This window comes from Sturnus vulgaris, chromosome 12 (assembly GCF_052056855.1).
Source record: "Sturnus vulgaris isolate bStuVul1 chromosome 12, bStuVul1.hap1, whole genome shotgun sequence".
Lineage (NCBI taxonomy): Eukaryota > Metazoa > Chordata > Aves > Passeriformes > Sturnidae > Sturnus > Sturnus vulgaris.
In genome coordinates this window covers 14285076-14307462 of record NC_142254.1, presented here as the reverse complement: position 1 = coordinate 14307462, position 22387 = coordinate 14285076, and the positions used below count along the sequence as shown (strand labels likewise).

The window sequence follows — 22387 nt, the reverse complement described above, 5'->3', positions numbered from 1 at the left end:
GTTTCCCAGATGGGGCAATAGTGAATTTGACCAGGATCTCACACAGCTGCTACTATCCTTCATAGGGACAGTATTAAAATGGGTATTTTGGTATCCTGTGTCTCTCCAAAGAAATACTGGAAAACGTACATGTCAGAGGAGTATTACATTTGATATCTTGGTTAAAGTTTGGGGTTTGGGTTAAAACTTGGTTTTTTAGATATGCACAAACTTGGTGATGACCAAAGCATATAAAAGGTTTGAACACTGTATAACAAGACTTTGTTATACCTACTGTTTGTAATTGTTTGCCTCTATGGGTGTTCTAAGTTCCACCTCATTGGAGAAGGGCATTTTGAGAACTTCACTTTTAGACTATTTTTGGACCATGGGGAAAGCTTGGAGATTTGCTTACTAAGAAGTTGATTATGTGGTGGCCTTTGTATCTATGAGAGAACTGGGGAAAATGGCTTCAAAATGGAGCCTGCAATTAATGTTACTTTGTTGCCAGGAAGGAAAATGGGGCAAAGTACCAGATGTTGATGTGTTCTTTGCATTGCAGAATAATGCTAAGGCTTGGAAGGAATGTGGATTGATGACAGCAGACTCTCATGTTTCAGCACTAGAGAAATAAAAAGGAAGTGTAATGAAGAGAATGAGGTGAGGAAGAGAAAGGAAAGGGGAAAAGAGATCAGAAAAGGGATGGTAAATTTGGTTGATTGCTGTGATAGTCGGAAGGGCAGGAGGTAATGTGAGGGAATTAGATTTCATCTGGTAAATTCCCATCTATCAGGAAAAATTCAGTGTACTTACTGAAAGCAGAATGGGCACTGGAAACAGATGCCCACAGAACCCAGGTCATAGATAATCCTCAAAGATGGGAGGCTCCACAAGTAGGAAGACTGCTTACACTCAACTGGGATTTAGACTGAGAAGCAGCTGAGAGCTCCAAAGAATTGCTAACAGAACTCCTGGTCACAGTAAATTTGGGGAGTGAAAAGGCAGAATATCTAATAAGAGGTGCAACTTAGATGTAAAGGAGTCTTCAGTAAACAAAACCCATCTATAGCTGGAACCATAGGGAAAAGGAAATAAGGCCATTCTTCCAACCACTCAAATTTGGAATTGGAAAGAGTTTTATAAAATTTCTGTACATATCCAAATGCCCAATGCCATTATTAGGAAGAGAATTAAGCAAATTAAATGCAAAAAGAACCTTTGAAAAAGGACAGATCCAAGTACATAAACCAAAAGCCCTGGGGGCACAAGTGTTTATGTTACAGGATCAAAAAGACCCAGAGAGGAAGAGATGCTCAAAAAAATAGAAAATGAGGTGACTCCTCATGTAGGTGACTGGCACTTCTAAAAGATCACAAGAAGCAAAACTGGTAACAATCCAATTAAAACCTGGCACCAGACTGGTAAGATGAAAACAATACCCTGTTAAATTGGAAACTAGAAAAGGACTAGAGCCAAATATTGAAAGATTTATAAGCTTTGTGTTGCTTCAGGAATGCCAGTCAGTTTAATTCTCCAGTTCTACCAGTTAAGAAACCACACTCAGATGAGTATCAGCTAGTCCAAGATTTAAAAACTGTAAAGCTTGCACACAAAATGTGCATCAAACACATAAAAAACCACTGATCAATGGTTTAGGGCAGTAGACTTGAAAGATATTCCCTTAAAAGATATCTTCTTGTATCCCACTAGATGCCTAAATTCAGGAGCTGTTTGCATTTGAATGGACAGGGGGCTGTCAATGATGCTGGACTGTTTTACCATAGGGATTTAAGAACAGCCATACAATTTCTGGAAAACAATATAAAACTCCGTGTACTTGGGATTGGAATGGGAGGCATAGTAAAAAGTATAGTGAAGAAGAAATGAGAACTGTGTCCCCAGTTCCAACTTCAAAAGGCTCGGTTTCAGCACAGCTGCTGACCTGGTAAAGAAATGCCATGGAATGTAGGACCTAGCCACAATCTACTCCTTGACATAGAAGTGATTGATGCCTGGAACAGAGAGAGAGAATTCCCTCTGAGCTGCCAACCACTGGTACAGGTAGTTTTTTCCTCTATGCAGCAAATGCAAAGCCAGGTATGGAATCCCTTAAACTCCTTAAAAGTAGGAAATCTTGACCTCTCTGCCCACACCACAGCAGTCAAGTAAAGTAGTCAGTTTTAACAAACTGATGTTATGTAAAAAGAAAGAAGTTAAGCTCTATTTCCTAGCATTTCCTAGGTTAAAGGACCTTGTAATATTAACAACACTGAAGCTAACCACAACCCTGGGCAGATTCCTGCTGCAGGGACATCACAGCAGGGTGAAAGGCACTAGAAATGAAACTGATGGGCTGTCTACACTCTGTATACCTCCACTGCAGTCTCCTGTCTCAGAGAAACTCTGCTCATGAAATTGCAACTAAGCCATTTCTATTTCCACACAACTTCAAAGTAAGACCCTGCGTGTTCATTACATCTGCCCACTGACCTCATGCTGGAGAACAAACCCAGCTGCTTTCAACAGGCAGTGCCCAAAACACACTGGAAAACTGCAGGTTTTGGATGGGTGAAACAGGCTTTGGAAGACACCAACTGCCCAGGATAGAACTGGAGACAATAAGCACAGTGGCACGTGCTGCATGTCATGACTTTAATGTGTAACTACAGTATGCATACATACAAGAGTGGGAGAACTAAAGCCCAAGAACTAGAAAGGCTACAAAATACAACACGTGGACCAATACTTTACAAAACATTGAAAATCCTTACAAAATGGGCTGTATTGGTCCTTTGGGTTTTTGTTTTAATTTTTTCTTTTTTTCTTTTTTTTTTCTTTTAGGTTTTTTTTTTACAAACTTATACTGTGTGGTCACAGGGGAGGGTGGGAAAAGGTCTAGATTTAACCCCTCATCTTCCAAAATTTACAACTGTCAAAAAAAAAAAAAAAAAAGAAGCTATAGGCCTGGTCTCTGGTTTATTTACTGAAAACAGATGACCCTCACCCAAAGGGCCTGTTTCTTCTCAACAAAAAGGAGGCATTCTCTGACTGCCACTCCACTTGCTGTCTATCAGCATTCAATGAGGGTGAGGGGAAAGCAACACTGAACCTTAACCCCTCCCTCACCCCTCCTGTACTCCACAGAATTCCCATATTCCAAACACATCCACTTTTTTTTTTTTTTAAACAACTTAGTGATTTAAAGGTCCCCCATTCACATAAAGAAAAATAAGTTACTGGCTTTTCAATATTCTTTGGGAGTCTGGGAATGTCAGGACAAGGAGGTCTGCCCCAGACAAGTGCTTGGCATCAGCAGCTGCCCCTTTATTACAAGATGGACAGGCACCAGTTACCCACCTGCCTTTTACACAATTTGCACAAACCCAAAAGTCCAGACAAATGTTTCTGTTCCTTGTATTTACACTAGTTCAAATGATATTCACAGCATCTTCTGAAGTTTGGCCAAAAGTCAAAAAATTTGTTTCAAACTTTGGAACATGCCCACATAAGACTTTCACCCAGGGTCTGTTGTGTCTACCCAATCAAGGGGGCTGGGAAGGTCAGGAGGAGCCTTACAGAGTCTTCAGTCAGTTGATGGGATGGGACCTCCAGGCTGGCACTCTTACAATGCAGGATGCAGCTCATCTAACTGGCACCAGTCCCTTCCATAACTTGCTGGGCCTGCTTCTGCCCCATGCAGCACTGTGCAACCGACTGGAACAACCTGCACATAGAAGCAAAGCAATGGTAGGTGCATTTATGGCAGCAAATGGATGTTGTGACAGCACCAAAAACTCAAGGTTCAGCTGCTTCAGAGATATCATTTTAATGATTCTGTGGTTAAGTTATACTCACTTCTCAATTTCTGGAGCGCAGTGAACAAACTCATGGTTCCAGAACTTAAAGGCTGGATTTTTTATCAGCTCAATGAACGTAATAAGGAGCCCCCAGGGATGAGGCCTATTTACAATCAGTCGTTCCAAGAGAACCCTGAAATCCAAAAGTTAAGAACACTTAGAGCTCAAAGATCAAAAATAAGAAAGGAAGGAAAGCAAAAAGCTAAATGTTGGCCAGTTAAAGGCTGTCCCTCTCACCTGGTGATCTGCTCCTGGATGGCCTCTGTGTTGGCCTCTGCAAACAGGTAGAGCATGGTGCAGCTGAAGTAGTGGGTGTGACTGTTGGGGTAGCGCAGCTGGTTGGCGATGGCGTTCAGGAACAGGTACCGGCCTGCAGGAGAGAGCACTGAGTACACACAGCTTCCCTTGCACACAGAGGGAATGAAGGATCAACCCTAGTGCCTGAGATTAATGTCTGTGAGCCTTATGGAGGTACACAAAACAAAGAAGATATGCAAATGCTGTTGCAGGCTGATGGACAAGTAAGAATTCAATTCTTCTTTGAAGGCATTTCTAGTTTCCTTGAATACTTTCAACTTTTGGTTAGAACACTGCTCCTATATTTAGAGTTTAATATTCTAACATAACATTCATTTCTGTGTATTCACTATCAGTTACATGAAATCACAGAGTCATCAAGGCTGGAGGAGACCTTTAAGACCATCAAGTCCAACCATCAAACCAGCACTACCCCTGTAACCCCATTACCACTAAATCACATCACCCAGCACCAGAACCAGACACCTCTCAAATACCTCCAGGGATGGCAACTCCACCACCTCTCTGGGCAGCCTATTCCAGGATCAGACCACCCTAACAGTGAAAAAGCCTTTTCTGGTATCTAATCTGAATCTTCCCTGTAACATCTTAAGGCCGTTTCCTCTTGTCCTCTCACTGCAGGCATGGTAAAAGACCCCCAATTCACTACAACAACACTTCAGAGCTCAGGTTCCCCTGAGCCTCCTCTTCTCAACACTAAACAAACCCAGCTCCCTCAGCCATTTCTCATAGGACATGTTTTCTACACCTCTCACAAGCCTTGCTGCCCTTCACTGGGCACATGCCAGCACCTCAGTGTCCTTTTTAAAGTGAGGGCCCACTCGCTGTATATGTGACATTGCATGAACTAGCAGTGTTTCCAGCTCACCTTCAGTATCCAGGTCTACTGCCAAATTCTGGAAGATGTCCATGTGAGCTGAGTGGGTAATGGTGCTCATGGAGGGTGTGCTGCCTTTGTTGTGAATGTGTGCAATAGCTTGAGTACCTACGTAGAGCACCAGTGCATTAATCAGCTGGATGTTGTAGCGGTTGCCAGGTTCATTGGATACCTAATAGCAAAGATATGAAAAGCATTAACAGTCAATATTCCTTCAGCACTCAAAGGTACAGCATGTACAACAACAGCATCCAAGTATCTTACTGATTTATCTGGAGGACAACACACTGGGATATCCAGAAATTCAATTTGGCATTCAGCCTTTTTTAATACAGGATACATTAGAAAGCATATATTAGTATTATAACCCATATATATATATTTATATATTCAAAAGTATCAGCAAAATGTTGACACATAGAATTGTTTTTACTCTCTGCCTGAAGGAAAACATCAGGTAAGGCCATGTGAATTCACCAGCAGTGCTAGATGCTGGCTGAAACATCCCCCTCATGTGAATTTTTCTGTTTAAGCAATTCTCTGAGGAAGTCCAACTTCAGACTCAAGTCTGCTGCAGCCCAAGCCATGAGATGTCTGAATTGAGGTTTTAACCACAATTCTGAACTGGGCTTTAGCTAATTTGAACTTTTTTACCCTTGAAGTATTGGCATGAGGATCCATGTATTTCTGTAACAATCTATTTAGAGTCAAAATTTAATCAGATTCTAAAAGGCTTCAACACATCCTATCAGGGAGTGGAAGAAGACTTAATCGGAGCGTACATTTTTACAGGCTTTTCTACTGTGTGGAACACATGCTGGCCAATACACCAACAAAATTCCTGCAGGAAAGGATGGTGGCTGAACCAGTGACATCATTTGTGCGTAAATATTTAAATTGAACACCCACAGGAACATAAAAACCCTCAAACTTACTTGTAGGTTGCTTCGCAAGTCAGACAAAAAGGTGACTGGAGAACGAGTTTTGAGATAGGAATCCAAATCTTTCTTGAACTGAGGTGGCATCACTCCAGTGAAATTTGTAAGTATTCGTGGAGCAATATTAATCTCACTTAACATGTCCACCTGTTGACAGAAAACCCAGTCAACTAAACCATCAGCAATGGAACAAATTAAAAAGCAGATCTATAAATAATATTACATCAACTACTGCTGCTGATCAGCCTTCTTCAGTGACAATGAGCACTGCAGGCAGCTTCACTCCCATCACCCTGCACAGCTCACACAGAGAAGAGCAACAGGACAGGGCTTTGGCACTGTGAGGAAGTTTCCTTCTAATCATTCCAGGATTAGCTGCCTAGCAGAGACCCGAAGATTTAGTTATGCAGTACTAAGCTGGATAGAATATTCTGAGCATAGAAGTTCCCTATTATCAAACTCCTTTGAAGTAAGCTCTACCTTTAGGTTGGGGGTGAAAGGGTCTGGAAGCCTCATGTTCCGTGGGAAGGCACTCAGGATCAGATTCCTTAGCTGAATACAGTTAGGTGGGATCACATCACAGAATCCATAGTGGTAGTCACAGAGAAATTCTGGGAAATCATGCAACAAGACCAGCAACACACGCAGAGTGCCCTGTGAAATAAAATATTAAATGTAAGAGGTGTGTAACTGTTGCAACTGTCCAAAAGTTTGCAGAGCCATCATTCCATGTCATGCGGTTGACATTACCAGAAGGAAACTAATCAAGGAGGGCAGCCTGCTTCCCCCACAATTTAAATTCAACTCTCAGATATAAATTAGAAGAAAACAGCTAATTCTCTTTTGCTGCTAGAATACCTCTATTTTCAGACAACTTTGATTGGAAGCATCTATTAGTTGACATTTTTTTACCTTGTAAAGAATTTGCATAGGTTTGGTGAGTTCCACATTTCTAAGGAAAGGAGCCAAATACTTGAATAGATCGATCAATAACTGGGCATACATAGGCCAACCCTGTCAAGAAAATAACAGCAGGTGGAAAACATGTAATGAAAACCAGTTACCTTAATTTCAAAACTATAATTAGATTGATCTTTATAAAAACCTAGATAGAAGAGCTAGCAGCTGCCACCTCAACCACTAAGTGCAGCACAGCTCATTTAAAGGGCTCCAGCTGTGCCATGGTGCCATTGTGCCATGGGTGTTTCCAGAACCCTCAACATGCCATATTGAGCTGACAACATTTAGCCTAGAAGTAAGGCTACAGCTCTTCTAGATATTGACAAAGGCATGTTTATCAAATTCAATTCACCCTGTGTTCCATAGTTATTGACACACAGACTCTCCTCCATGCAGTTAGGTTACTGTGAATATGGAAGACAATAAAAACAGAACAGCCATGCTACTAGTGCACTTCAAGAGATGTGAAACAGCACGACACCAGATAAACACCTGGGTGAGCTTTTTAATTCAGAAAAGATAAACTGCAGCCACACCTTCTGCTGTGGTGTATGTGCCAGCATTCTTGCAATAAATATCCGATGGGAGATCAGTTCCAGCCAGGCATAAACAAAACCTGGAGCTTTTGTAGGCCTCAGGATGTGAAATGTGTTACTGAAAGAAAAGTTAGAGCAGGTTAGAAGTGCACAGCAATAAGATTGCTTTTCATAACATTGAGGGAAAAACACAGCCCTAAAAGCAAAGGCATTTGAGCATCTTGGGTTTTACCAGTCATCTTCCCTAAAACAAGCAAGTGATCAGTCCACAGTAGAACCAGTTACTCCAAAGGTGATTAAGCCACCACAAAGAACAGATAGCCTTTAAGTAAAAATCCTTGATCCTACCAAGAAAGGATGGGCACTGTGGCCAACCCCAAATACATACCAGAAAGCTGTGAGTGTCTGGAAGTTGATGGTCTCCAGCACATGCTCAGGAGCATTTAATTCCAACAGCAACATGATGAAAATGCGATGGTAAGGAAGTTGCTGAAACTCACTCTGCCGAACATCATGGTCTTGCAGAAGAACTCCCACCACAATACCAAGAACCTAAAGAGATTAAGTCACATGTGGAGACAGCAAGAATTACTCTGCAACTCAGACTACAGACAATACTTCAACGATCAGTTAAAAAAAATAGTAATAAATCAGTAGATTCTAACAAGAACCAAAAATCCTAGTTATTGGAAGTGTTGCATAAATTAATATTACAATTTGTTTCAGCAATTCCCAACCACTATGCTTTGCTCTCCCTGTCCCTTGGACCACAGTCACAATGACTGACTGACTCAAGGTCTTAACTACCTATGGCCATCCAGCAATAAACCAAGTAGTGTAAGAGCAAAGGCTAGACCCTCACAACATGAGGGTAAACACTAAGGAATCAACAACCTTAAAACAGCAGCTGCTGATTTTTTCATTTCAAGGCACAAAGATGAAATCTTTGTGAGCAAGAAAGCCACGTGGCATCTTCGTGGTTCACTCAAAAGTTTACCAGTGACCAACCCATCCAAGTTCTCACCAGACACCTCAGCAGCAGCCCACATTAAGGTCTGCACCTCAGGTTCATCAAAGGTTTATCAGGTTTAGCAAAGGTACAGCTGACAACACACTTCAAATGCAGTGAGGACAAGAAGGATTCACAACCTTATTCAGGAGGTTAATCTTTGTGACTGTGTTGGTTGCCTCCCCAGAGTGCTTCACCAGCAGTGCAATGAGTCGCACAAAGGCATCCAGGTTGTGGTAGCACTTGGCCCGAATCATAGTGGGGTTGGCTGCAGGATTGTGCTGCTGCTCAGCCAGGGCTCGATAGCTGATCTCAACACACATTTCAGTGCAAAGACGGAAAAAACGGGTGATCAGGTCATCCGTTTTCAGGATCCCCTGCTGGTGCATCTAACCAGGAAAGGAAAAGACGTCAGCACTGTAACCACAGACGGTTCATTTTACAATTTCGAACAACACATCCTTTACAAAGCGCCCACCTTGCCTGCCACAGTTAATTTTTGCCATACTCTCTTTAAAGATTTATGTTTCCAAGGCAATTTGAGGGTGGCAACACAATTTTAGCAAACATATTTATTCTCAAATACAATCTTTTGAATCCCAAATCTTTCCAACCATCAGCACAGCTGAGAAGACTGTTTCAGCATCAGTGCTGCCACCAGCATTCAGTCTTGCATGAAGAACATGAGGAATACAAGCTCTGGGAGGGGCAGACTCCAGCTCCTAGCTCAGTCATCACCACTACTTGGCCCCATTCTGTAGAAGCAAACTGCATATGGAAAGTGAATTTTCCCTACATGAACATTACATGCAGAGAAAGATTGGGTGGGCTGTTCTGCTTTGCATGGGGGAGTTGTTTTAATAATATACATATAAAAAACCCCAGAGACTTCATTTTATTTGTTAGCCACAATATTAGAACCATCAAAATGAAACAAATTACACTGCAAAAAACTTGGGGGTTTTGAATAAAGCATCTTATTTCTAAACTCCTACTGGACATGAAGGTATAAAAACAGCTTAACTGGTAACTTGGAGACAATGTGGAGAACTAGTATTTCTGAAGAAACTTTTTTTCTAAAAACCCCAAAGAATTTAGTTATCTGCCTTCCAAGTTCTGTGCTTCTTCTTCTCTTACAGACTTGTGGGAAGGAAGCAACACTTTGGCAGTCATTTGAGTTCAGTAATACAACCTTATTTAATGTAGCTATTACAAAATATTCCTTCGAACTCATTACTAAAGCCTGTAAGTAAACAATTGTAAATAAACACTGCACTTCATTATATTTAAATTGCTGTTTCAACACTGATCAAGTATGTACAAAAGGTAATCAAACAAGTGTGATAGTGGAGTGGGACAAAAGTGTACTAAGTATTGTGAGCACTCTATACTGAACTGTGCTTTAGAAGCACGATTTAAAGTAAAAAAGTGAGGTAACAGAAACAGGTAAAATATTTCTTTAAGATGTACATTTAGCACAATATCTATTAAAAACATTCAAAAAGTTTCATGCAGTAGAAGTCAGATCAAGAGAAAACTGTCTATAGCCAGGACACAAGGACACTAAAATCAAATGAAAAAAACCACTGCATCAGTCACAATCTTCATGCATACTCTGAAGCTTGAGTTTCTTTTCATTAGTAGCTGCAACGTCTGCAGCACATCTGTGGTAGTGTCACAAAGTTAAAAAGAACACAATGCAAAAAGGTCATGTCAGGGGCTTTCTTGCAGCTGCAGTCAAGGAGCTGCATGCAAGGAACAGTTTTAGGGAGATGCCTGCAAATGCAGGAGTTTGTTACCACACATGCTGGGCTAATGAGGAGATCTCCCTCCTCAATCACACCTAGAAGGCAGATGGTATGTGATGCTCACCATACCTGTTAAGGTGCTTCAGAGTGGCACATTGGACAGAGCTTAAATTTAGGCACCACTTCAGGTAATGAAGTCTCAAGATTTTCCCTACCAATGATTTCACTTAGAAAAAGATTCCCTTGCCCACATGACCTGAAACAATTTACCTGAATCTCTACTGGTGACATCCTCCTGCAGCCTGTCAGAGCTTTTACTGTTACCCGTAAGGAGCAACACCAGTCAAGGCTCATTACAGAGATGACAAAACTATTTCCAAGAGCTATTTCAGCTCAAGCTCTTTTTCCACCAAACTTATCTCAGAACTCAAGGTCTGAAGTGACAGCCTGTTGCTACAGTATGTGAAGAACATGAATAGGTGGAGGACGGAGGCTTCATCAAAAACAGAATTTTGACAGTAAACTGCCATACACCTGGAAGTTTCAAAAGGATGCCTAACACAGGTTATAACACTGCTTTAAAATGGAGGGCATCACACCCTACTTATGTTGAATAAAAAGCACCTTTCTTTCCAAAAGCTCTACCTGTCCAACAAACGCAGAGAATGCTTTGGTACTGTCACGGCCTGCTGCAGCTGAATGGTAGAGGTTCACCCACTCCCTCAGCAGGTATTCTGCCTTCTCCCTCAGGCCTGGTGGGTCATCATACTCAGAAGCTTGGGAAATTCCTGAATGCATCATGAAATTAGGACCTCCATGAGCACGGTCAATCATTGCTTCATAGTTTGATCGGACCACTTCCATCAGCTGGGGTAATCTAATGCAACAGACCAGAGCAAGAGCTGGGTTAGAATTCCTCCTCCCCCAGAAGGTGCAGAAACTGGAAGCTCAGTCAAAGAGAGTTGAAAGAAAGCAAATTATTTCTTATACTAAAACTTTCTATCTTTCAGTCCTCACTGGAATAGCAGAAATAAGTCATGAAAGCAGATACACTTATGATGAAAGAAGGAACAACTGAAATCACATAAGCTTTGAAGTTCCACTCCAATTTGTACAGTGGAGTGCTGCAACAAAACACCACAGGGACTAGAAGCAGCCTCTCTTCAGACTTCAGGAGTCCTAAAATGCTGCCAGATAGGGAGATGCCAGTACTGAACGGCCTGATTGGGGCACTGGATTTGGCTGCAGTGGAAGTCAAGCCATACAGAGAAGACAGTCTATCCATGCCAACTGCAGATGAAAGGACTTTGGTTTTGGGACATCCTATCAGCAGCTGTGGTGGTAATGGCAGCCACTGCCATCAGCCAGCTGCTGGCTGCTCTCACAGCTATTCAAACTTCTCCAAGCTCTAATTCCTGTCTTTCTCAAACTCAGCAACAACTGCTTCCACCTTACAAACAGGAAGCCTGCAAGTCCTGCAGGTATTTCCAAGTGTTGTGGCAACATTCGCTACCCAAATGGTTTGGACAGTTTGCTGGTGGATGTATAAATCATGTGAGACTGGTGGAGGATTGCTCTGTAAGCTCTAAACAGAAAGGACTGTCCAATTGGATTGTTTGTGATTAACAAATTAACATACTGACACCTAGATATACAAGATATAAACAGGCAATAATATTGCATAAATTTGAGATAAAGCAGGAATTCAAACAAGTTTCTTACAGTTCAACAGAATTTTGGAGCATAGCAAATGGAGAGATTTTCTTGCTTAAGCATTCAGTTTCACACGCTGCTGCAGCTGCCTCTATTTTGACTAAGATGAGCACATTTACATTAGAGTGACAGTTGAAACTAAGAAAGGACTGTAGTCTTAGGGAATGTTTAAAGCTGTATGACTGAATGATATGAGACATTGCCTATATGATATGCAAATCATAAATGAGCACAAAAAATTAATACACTGCACAATACTATTGTCTCACCCTTCCGGGGCGTTTCCTCTGGAATGAGCATTAATTCTCATGAGTGTCTCAATGGTGTGAAACAGATCTGCTTCTGTTACATGGGCAACACTTCTCTCATCCACCAACAAGATCTTTACCAACTGCATGGCAAATGCCACAGCCATGTAGTTCAAGCCATTCTCCATGGACTGTCAACATGAAAAAGACAAAGTTCAACCACAGATCTTACAGTGGAGTAAGTGCATCCCTCCTCCTTTAAAAAAGCAGGTTCTCTTTACCTGAGCCAAGTGAAGGTCATACTGCTGCATGTTAACAAGGTGATTGCGGATTAGCAGCTCCACAGCTTCCACATTGTACTTGTACTCATCTCTGCATTCGATCAGGCACCTGAAGAATTGGACTTCTTATAAAAACTGTACTTCAACAACACAGTTTAAGTGAAGCAACTCAAATCTAGTACTTCAGAAACTGACTTTCACTGTGATTCATTATCCAGCTTCAAAAGAAGCCTCCTCTAGAGCATTCTCTAAGGTAATGTTTAAGCTCAGAACAGTCAGACTCAAGTATCTATTGCCCTGCACAACTGCTCACAAGAGCCCTTCAAGAGCTTCAGTTTGTTCAGCATAAGAAGCCTCTCTTCCAAGGATGAATTGGCAGATCTGACTAGCTGAAGCTTCTGCTACAGGCATATGCCACGTCACATTGTTTATGACAGCATACAGAAATATTCTCTGCAAAATGAGGGGGAAAAAAGCCCTAATGCTTAATTCCACTAAAGATTCCTATCATGTTCTGGGATGAACCAGCATTATCAGAAGATCTAGTTAATTTTGAAAAAAAATCTGGTTATTTTTTCTCTGTCCAAATTGCAACAAAGCAAAATATTAACAGGCAGGGAATTCAGAGTAAAACAGGAACTCCCAAAAGATGGTAAAAGCTACATCAATATTCTTGTCTTGTAACTGACCTAGTGATTTGCTTGTTACACCAAGGAGATCCATAGGCACGGCCATCCTGCAGAGCCTTCAGCACCAGCAGGTGACACTCACGATAGCGGAGCAGGAGGTCAGCATCAGCCCCGCTGGTGGCATCCAGCAAGCCCTCTACAGCCTAGAATAGATGCAACCTGTTAGCAGAGGAAAAAACAAGTCCTCTTCCAAATCTTCTGCACATTTCATCAGCAAGAGTTATCACCAGAAGACATGAAAAAACCATCCATTTAGTAATTGAGTTGGTCTTTTGAGAAGACTGTGTGAGATTCTACCAGCTACTAAGGCATCTATACATGCAGTGTACACACCTATGCTACCACAAACAAACCTACAGGTCTCTCTATGCCCCACTAGCTCTGTATGTGCACCAAATACCATGACAGACCATGTTAGTTTGTGCTGCAGCTTCCCCAAGTCAATGCCTCCTCAAGCAATTCTGCATACAGCTCATGGAAAACTACCTGAGAAAATATTTACAGAACCTGCCAGAGGTAAGTGAGCAGCTTCCTTAGAAAAGAGTTCCAGCACTCAGAGATGTATCTGTGTTAGTCTACAGCAAATGGAGGATGAGTTTTATATAGGCAACACCATTTATTTGGTCAAGTCCTAGTCAGGACTGCATCCTTTAACAGGTAAAAGCACTAGCAGACAAGAATGAAGTCTCCCTCCAGCTTTTGGTTACTTTGTTTTGGCATTGCTCTTGGATTCTCGTGCACACAGCTCAGTATCCTCACACTGTTCTCAAATGGATTTTTCTTTATGTCTGTCACTTGCTCTACACTACTGCACAGGCACTGATGCCAGCTCATCTCACAGAGCACACTGCAATACTTCCACTGGTATACAGCCTACAAATTCTGGCTGGGATGGAGTTAATTTGCTTTACAGCAGCCCATATGGTGCTGTGCTTTGGATTTGTGCTGAAACAGTGTTGACAACACACCACAGTTTTGCCAGTTGCCGAGCACCACTAGCACAGGATCAAGGCTTTTTCTCTCCCACTCTGCCTCCCCCACCAGTGGGTAGGCTGGGGATGGACAAGAGGCTGGGAAGCAACACAGCCATGACAGCTGACCCAAACTGAATAAAGGGATGTTCTATATCATATGACATCATGTTCAGCAATAAAAGCCCGGGGAAAGGAGAATGAAAAAGGGCATTCATGGTTCTGATGTTTGCCTTTCCAGGCAAATGTCACATGTGCTGAAGCCCTGCTTCGCGAGGAACAGCAAGACATCTCTTTGCTGATGAAGTAAAGATTTTAGTTTCATTTGTACACATGGCCTTTACTTTCCCCATTAAACTGTCATAATCTGACCAAACATCATCTAGTCTTCCCTGCATTTTCTCTGTGTCCTGCAGAAAAGCAGAAAGACGAAGCAGCTGAATGGATGTTGGGCAGCCAGTCAAGGTCAACCCACCATGCACAGCCATTTATCACTTACTGCAAAATAAACCCCCAAGTGTGCTACTAGAAATCTCGTACTGTGCTCAATACTACCTATCTGCAAGAGCAGTTCAAACATCTTTTTAGCCTCCAAATCATCCTGAAATCAGACCATTCTGGACTGCAACACCTCTCTACTTGCCACATCTGAACAAAACTCTAAGTCTCAGGATTCTGTACACCTGCTTCTCCCGCAGCAGTTTTGACACCATGTGTACAATATCCTAAGTGAACACAATGGCTCCCTCCTGACCTTATTTATCAGATTTCCAAAGACAGCAGTTCAGTACTGGTCCAAGTTCCACAGGATGCATGAAGAAACAAGATCACCAGCAAGACAATCCATGAACAGGGTGAGTAATAAACTCTAAGCAAGTTGTTACAGAGACGAGCTGTCACCACTCACCTTCTGCAGTAGTCCAAGAGCAGCAATAGCATCCCGGGAGTTCCGAGCCACTACCACCGCCTCCAAGAGGCTACGCAATGCTTGAACTTGAGGATTCATGGCCAGGGTGTGTGGAATGGACTGCAGATGCTGCTCCAGTTCTGTCATACATTTGTCATAAATCTGTGCTACATCATCTGTAGCCCAAGCTTGCTGCTTAAGAGAAAGTGAGAATCAGTGATTTTTGCAAGGATTCCATTTGTGACACTCAAATGATGACTGACTGGCTCTTCTCCTTCAGAAATTATAGCATTCAGATTTTAGACTTCTACAGTACTATGGTTTGTTATTGCTGGCATTTTAAGTAGACACATATGAGCAAATTAAGCTCAAAATAACCAGCACATAATTCTGTCAGACAGAATCACAGAATGGTTTGACCTGGAAGGACCTTAAAGACTATTTTGTTACAACTGCCCTGCCATGGGCAGTCTTCCACTGCAGCAGGTTGCTCAAAGCTGCACTCAACCTGGCTTTGAGCACTTCACGGATGGACCATCTACAGCTTCTTCAGATAACCTCTTCCAGTGCCTCACCACCCTCACAGGGAAGAAGTTCCACCTAACCCCTAACCTAAACCTGTCTTTTAGTTTGAATCCACCCCCCTTGTTCTGTCAGTAAGTTTTTGTATGCATACAAAAACTTGTTAATTATCTTAAAATTTAGACTTGCTGTCCATGACCTTCCTGCAAAAGTAACCTGAGATTTGAATAAAATATTTCACTGCAACTAAAACTACATGTAGTAATCCTAAACTGCAGAATTTGTCCCAATTTGGGTTAAAAAATCCCTAAGACTGGATGGAAATTTATGCTGCCATTACTTTGTCTTTAGAACAAATGCATTTTTCAACCATTATCCCCAAGCAATACAAACACTTGGCTCTTATGAGTCCTTCTAACAAAACCACAAGTTCTGCAACAGTCTCCAAAGTAGCTCTAGTACTTCAAACTGATTAGTTCAGAAACCTCTACCTTCATAGGCTGAGCCAAGAATCCCGTAGGCTGAGTTAAGTCATTGGTGGGTAAGAAGCCAGGGACGTTGCGTGCAAACTCTTCATAAACAGCCAGCTGTTTTGGGTCCACACCTCCAACCTTTGAAACAAAAAGAACAGGCATTTAACTCACTGATAAGCACTGAGGCAATAAAAAACGAGGGCAGCTTGTGTAACAGGTAGCTAATCTTAAACAGAGCAGCCTAGACACCGAGTAGGATTCGGCTGCTTTGCACTGAGGCCCTACCTCTCCTGCCACACTTCTTAACAGGGGAATTTTGCTCTAAAAATGAAACTTACGTTCCCAGAAACAGAAATAACTGAATACTGAGAAATGCTCTGCTGAAAGCACACAGAATGTCCTTTAAAGGAAGAAAACAGAAAAGAGACAAAAGAAAATATATAAACAACAAAACAGACAAGCCATCATTCAGTGAGAGGAAATGCACAGAAAAAGACACTCAAGGAATTGCAAAAATGATATAAACACTCATTCTGGAATGATGTATTTATGTGTGTCCATACTAATCAAAATAACAGCAACTACACTGTTAGGCAAGACTAACAAAATATGATTACCCAGCTGACACTGTGCCATCCACTTTTCCTTATGAAGAGGGAGAGAAGAAAAGAACTCACCTTTAACCTGATCTGTTCTGGCATCCGCTCAGCCTGGTACGTTAACACAACAGGATCGCAGTAGCGACGCCCCTCTTGCCTAGCATGTTTCCTGAGCTCAAATTCCTGGGAAAAACACAAACACCACACTGCATTTCAGACACCCATCTGGATGTGTATGAACACACAGAATACTTCTAGAAGACAACAGTCAAATACTTACAGTTGCAAGCCTCTTGTCCATCTCAGGGCCTGCCTTTTCCACAGCTGTCTTCTGGATGAAGCAGCAGGCAAGCTCACAGTTATCCTGTGCTAACTGGGCAGCCGCCTGCTCCATCATGTCCCTCTGCTGTGGGGAGGCTGCCTATTGAAAATCACAGTAATCAGTGAAGGATGTAAAATTCCCCCCTATATTACTTGCTTTAAAATCTGCACCACTGCTTATACAGAAGACCAGCAGTAAAAAGGAATGCTCTTAGGATCACGGTCCCTTCTCCCATAGAATATACAATATTAAATTTAGTTTTGCATAGCTTTGAATAAAACATGTAGGCAAGATGACAGTAAAGACTTTCAACAAAGAACAAAACAGCAGGAGTTCTCCATCTTCTCCACCTACCCATCTCTAGGGCACAGAAATTAAGGCTTATTTTAGACAGACACATACAGTGTGATGCTAATGCAGGGAAGGCATCACAGTAGAAGTTTTCCTACTTCCTAGGTTTCAAGGAAGATATAAACGTGCAGCACTACCAGTGCAAAACAGCAGTCCTAAGTATTTTTCAGTGGGTTCCTTTTCTCATAAGGAATCAGATTTTCTCTCTTCTTTCCTTCCTTCTCAGGAGTCTGCTTTATGAGAACCCTGAACAGATGCACTTATTTTCCAGGGTGCAAAGCAGCAACTTCTACTAGAAATGGAATACATATATAAAGGCAGCCTGTCCCATCTACTTGGACTTCCTTGTCTGCTACGAGCTCTTTCATTAATTCCCGAAACTTACACTATTTCTGTTAAACCGCTTCATAACTATAAGCCTAGATAAGAATTTTGAGATGCCTCATACAGAGCCTTTTCTGCAACAAAATATCTTCTACAATTATCCCTTAAAAAAACTTTCTGGGATTAAAACTGGATTTGTACCAATGTCATATGTCTTCAGGGATATAAAATCAGAATAATTTCTAATTGCTGAAAGTACAACTGTGTCGTGATCTTCCCAAGATCCTTATGCTCTTGTGCCCGTTGCTGACACTGATGGCAAGAATTCTGGGTGGTAGCTGCTGCTGTGGTCAGTAGTTCACAGGCTGTTCCATACAGTTTAGCTCAAACTTACTTCATTAAGAGACCTGATAACAGCCTCTAGAAAACCCAATGAATTCACAAGCTGTGCAGAAGAGTCTAAACTACCTATCTGCTAACAGCACAAATAAACAAAACCCGCCTGAAGCATGCATGCTGAAACAATCCAAGATACCATCATAATCAATTCAGTTCTCCCCACCTTAGCCTTTCTGCCTCAAACCTTGCAGAAAGTTCAAGCCTCCAAGGCTTTCATTATGTGATTAAACTGGAGAGAACACTGGGGCAAATTAAAAAGATAGTCAGGAAGTTTGTGTGCCATTTAGTAAGATCTACCATATCAGTTCAAGAGTGTTTGACCTGGAATATCAAGACGCTTTTTTCCAGCGTAATTCCACAAGAGTCACAAAACTCTTACCCAGTGAATTCATCCCCATGCTAGTTAAGCTGCACAATTAATTAACAAGTCTACATTGTGGAGAACTGATTTATTAATGTTGGATGCCTACAGTCCCGTTAGTTGGATATAAACTTCAAATGATGGGGCTCTTACCCTCAGTGCAGTAGCAAAGCTATTTTTCAAGTTGGTAGCTATGCTCATCAGCAAAGGCTCTCTGCAGGTAATCATGGCCATCCCAGCAGTCAGGTTCCTCATCATGTGGTGAGCAGCCACACGCATGCGAGACTCCTCTGAATCCAGGGCAAAGTCCTTCCTGACTATCTGTTCACAGGTTGTCATGGCAATCTTGATGGATCTGTCGACCACCGGATGGACGAGGTCCTGCACGGCGCGCTCGATCGCCTGCCGCACGCACTGCTTCAGCTGCGGGTGGGCCTGGAACAGCGGGATCTGCGGGGGATTAGGACATGTCAGAGAACGAAGTACACTGGAATCCCACCTGCCCATGACACCTGCGTTTTCTGAACGACTTATAAGTGCACTGTCAGAGCTTGTGCAGTACTCCTACGTTCCCCATGCAGCTACTACAGTATTTGATAAATCTGAAACTGGGACAAATTATTATTTTCCTAACCAAGTTGCAGCTGAGTAACAATGTAAAGATTAACTTAAGAGCTGAGCTACTGACTGAACAAAAGAAGCAGAGAGGCTCCTTTCATACCCAAGTCCTGACAGCTCCCACCAGCTGAGATCTGCACTGACCCTGGCCATAAGAATTCTTTTAGCAAACCAAATCAGCTCTAAAACTTACCGTTGGATTTAAGGTAATGTGTGGAGCCAACCCTCCTAAAGAATAGACGTTGATGTCATGATAACTGTACTGGGGCTGTGGAGGAACCGTGGCTGTACAAGTGGTGCTGGTAGCTGGAGTTGTAGAAGCAGCTGGAGAACACAAGTAGGTTTGTATTGAGACACTAGTGAAAACTGCTTATAAAACAAGTATATCATTCTTATTTAAAGCAGGAAATTACCTAGAAACGAAAGCTTTGCGGTTTGATCATGAAACCTCCTAAACTTACCAAGCAACTTTAGTTCTCCATCCAACTAATCATTAGCTCCAAAGTAGCTTCAGTACGTTTTATGAGAGCTGCTTATTACTACAGGTTTAACAGCCGGTGTATTGTTAGTAAGAGGAAGTCTAAGAAGTAGCTACACACATAATGCAGAATTAGTCCTCACGATGGCTTCCATACCCTTCCCATCTCCAGACTCTGTAGACTTATTTCTTATAAAACTACCCAAGCTCTCCCAAGCACTCAGGAATGTTACAATAGCATATGTAGCTTCGTATTTTATTTTGTGATAGCAAAATCTGTCTTTCTTGAACTTTAACAGTGTGGTTCTGGATTCTATGAGATGTACTTACTAGTTGTTGTGATGGGTGGTAGCTCTTCTGGCTGCTTGACATCCTTCTTTGGAGCAGACAGCTGCTCATCCAGATTTTTCAGACGATCCTTATCTTTCAGGAGACTTCCAGGTTTCAGCTCATTGATGTCTAGTGCAAGATTCTTGCAGAGCACCTCAATCTCAAACTTCAGATTCAACTGCAAAACAACTCTAGTTTAGGTCATGTTACAAGGAAAATACCCAAAACATCTACTGAGCCACTTGACTCCCAAGCTCCTCATTCTAATCCCACCCTTTTCAGAGACTAACAATGACTGAGGATTAGACAACTGTCTTGATGCTGACCTGATGGAGAAGGGTTTCATCCAAGTCCTACCAAATTAAGCAATGCCCAAGCAATCTCCCCATGCTAAAGTAGTGAGGACTGCTCAGTCCTTCATAACATCCTTCTTGACTAGTATATCAACAAAACCTTACACTCAGAAGTTACAGAAAAAAAATCCAAAAATTTACTTTTAGATCATGCTCCTGATGCAGCTCAGCTAAAACATTCATAATGGCCATTGTCCATGGGTTTGGAGGCCTGAAGACCTACAAAAGAAAGAAGAGAGCAGTATTACAGAAACTTCTTGAATCATCAGGATAATTTATGACTGGAAATGTTTGAAACACAAGCAGCTATGTGTGCATACAGCCATGGAAGCCTTTGTACAGCTGTGATTAGAGATGCAGTTAGTATTTTAGTAATAATTATTCCAGTAACAGTGTAACTGGAAATACATTAGGGACCTAAGTGAAAAACTGGAAACACAATGACCTAGTCCTTCTTGAAAGATCAGTTCTATGTCTAGCAGAATTGACAAGCTGATCAGGATCAAAGTGGGTGGGAGAAATGAAAAAAAAAAATAAAAATCTAGGAATAAATATATCCTAGAACTTCTTCAATGGCATCCTTCCATTTCTCAATAGTTCTGTTTAGGGATGCCATAGTACATTTCAGCTAAAACCAGCTATTTATGCTGCAAGAATGTATGGCCATATACTTTCCCTCCAAACAAAACTCCTTCACTTTATGCTTTTACATCCCTTTTCTTTCTCTCCACAGAATTCAATCAGTTTTCACTTTGTGACAAAAGCTGATTACTTCCTGCAATATTTTGCCATTTGAGCAATAACTCTGTCTGTACAAAGACACTTACCACACTCCTGACACTGGATTCTAAGACTTTGGCAACAAATGGCACTACATAAAGCAATTCCTGCTGTCCCTTAACGTATGCTTCCAGTAGTAGTGACTTCACATCCAAATCCTGAAAAACAATTCAAGTGGGAATGAGGGTGGAGAAGACAGCAAACACACTGCACAGTTCCAACTAATACACTGCTCCCTTTTCAGATACAGGCAAGTCTGAGTCAAGAGAGCCCTTGAATTTTACAGACTGCTAAACACCAGTTACTTTTTGAACAAAGATTTACACATCTGCATTTTACATGGATTAACAAGCTTTTGCCAAAATAAATTTAGCTACTAACTTTTCTGGTATAAAAAAGGTATTTAGAAGTGTTAAACAACCAACTCGGGAGTCATACTTTGTACTTGGCACACAAAAGAGGCACCAAAAAGGTGGTAAGATTTCCCAAATAGCCTGTGCTACTGCATAACAGCATAGTAATTCATGCCAAGGCAATCTGTAAAGACAGAAGCTCACCGTGTGCAAGATGGGCTTATTTTTAGCCATTGTTATCATTCCCAGCCAGTGACCAAGGTTCTTTAACAAGGAACGGTCTGAGAAGTTGGCTGCAGCTTTATCTGATGTCAATAGCACCTAAGAAAGAATAAAAAAAAGCATCTCGAGCAACAAGCAGAAGATAACCAGACTCCAAATCAAATCCAACAGCTGCTGTATTGAATAAAGGCAAAGTTTTAGAACATTAAGTTCTGAGCTTCAGTCACATTACAGAGATACTTGAACAGCTTTCACTTCAAGGCAGCACCCTGGAAATCTGCACTGTAATGACTACAAAATTCCTACCTTTAAAAGGATCCAAAAAAAGGATTACATTTTCCCAGACCTTACCATTTAGTCTGTTGAGACTGTTACAACTACATCCATAGCCAAGTGTAACTTGTGCTTCCTCTTAATTCCTCATCACAGACCTGAAAGCTATAGTTTAACCTTCCAGGGAAACCATCTCCTTGTCAAGTCAAAACATAAATTGTGTCATCATGTCATAAATCATAGAACAAGTAGTCTGCTGTTAGTTCTGTTCCTTAACTTCAGAGGAGCATCAGCTGAACAGAGAAAAGCCAGCTGCATTCTCAAGAGCCAGGAGATGCTTTTGCACTATAGCGTAACCCATGGTGGTGAGGAAATGCCACCAACAGGTTTAAAAATAGTGCTTTCTTTACAAACTTGTTTCATCATTGGGCTACTGCTTCCTCCTCTCATCCCCATTATCTTAGCCCTCCAATAAATTTTGGCTTTTACACTCCCATTTTCTAAACACACCCTTTCCCCCCGCTACTCCTCTTGGGCCAAAAGAGCAGAGAGTGGTTTTCTATCTTGGTACTTTCCTCCACAGAAAACAACCAAACTG

General features: G+C 41.7%; 1 protein-coding gene and 1 non-coding gene across 3 annotated transcripts in view; both read right to left on the bottom strand.

The window, feature by feature from the left end:
- Positions 1–2617: 2617 nt before the first annotated feature.
- Positions 2618–22387, bottom strand: part of CNOT1 (CCR4-NOT transcription complex subunit 1) — a 55143-nt gene continuing 35373 nt past the window's right edge. For both annotated transcript variants that reach the window (XM_014880704.2, XM_014880708.2), the window contains exons 26-49: positions 21499–21615; positions 20989–21099; positions 20303–20380; positions 19809–19986; positions 19194–19324; positions 18536–18832; positions 16906–17046; positions 16704–16808; positions 16045–16164; positions 15032–15223; positions 13154–13296; positions 12465–12573; positions 12205–12374; positions 10868–11099; positions 8615–8863; positions 7854–8017; positions 7466–7583; positions 6882–6983; positions 6450–6623; positions 5967–6116; positions 5023–5203; positions 4074–4206; positions 3835–3969; positions 2618–3703 (exon numbers count right to left, since the gene is read on the bottom strand). In XM_014880704.2, coding sequence (XP_014736190.1) covers positions 3625–3703; positions 3835–3969; positions 4074–4206; positions 5023–5203; positions 5967–6116; positions 6450–6623; positions 6882–6983; positions 7466–7583; positions 7854–8017; positions 8615–8863; positions 10868–11099; positions 12205–12374; positions 12465–12573; positions 13154–13296; positions 15032–15223; positions 16045–16164; positions 16704–16808; positions 16906–17046; positions 18536–18832; positions 19194–19324; positions 19809–19986; positions 20303–20380; positions 20989–21099; positions 21499–21615 — 3609 coding nt within the window. In that variant the 3' untranslated portion in view covers positions 2618–3624. The remainder of the gene's footprint in view (positions 3704–3834; positions 3970–4073; positions 4207–5022; positions 5204–5966; positions 6117–6449; positions 6624–6881; positions 6984–7465; positions 7584–7853; positions 8018–8614; positions 8864–10867; positions 11100–12204; positions 12375–12464; positions 12574–13153; positions 13297–15031; positions 15224–16044; positions 16165–16703; positions 16809–16905; positions 17047–18535; positions 18833–19193; positions 19325–19808; positions 19987–20302; positions 20381–20988; positions 21100–21498; positions 21616–22387) is intronic.
- LOC148222389 (small nucleolar RNA SNORA46) lies at positions 22053–22191 on the bottom strand. Its single transcript, XR_015806403.1, has one exon. It is a non-coding gene; the product is annotated as a small nucleolar RNA SNORA46 (small nucleolar RNA).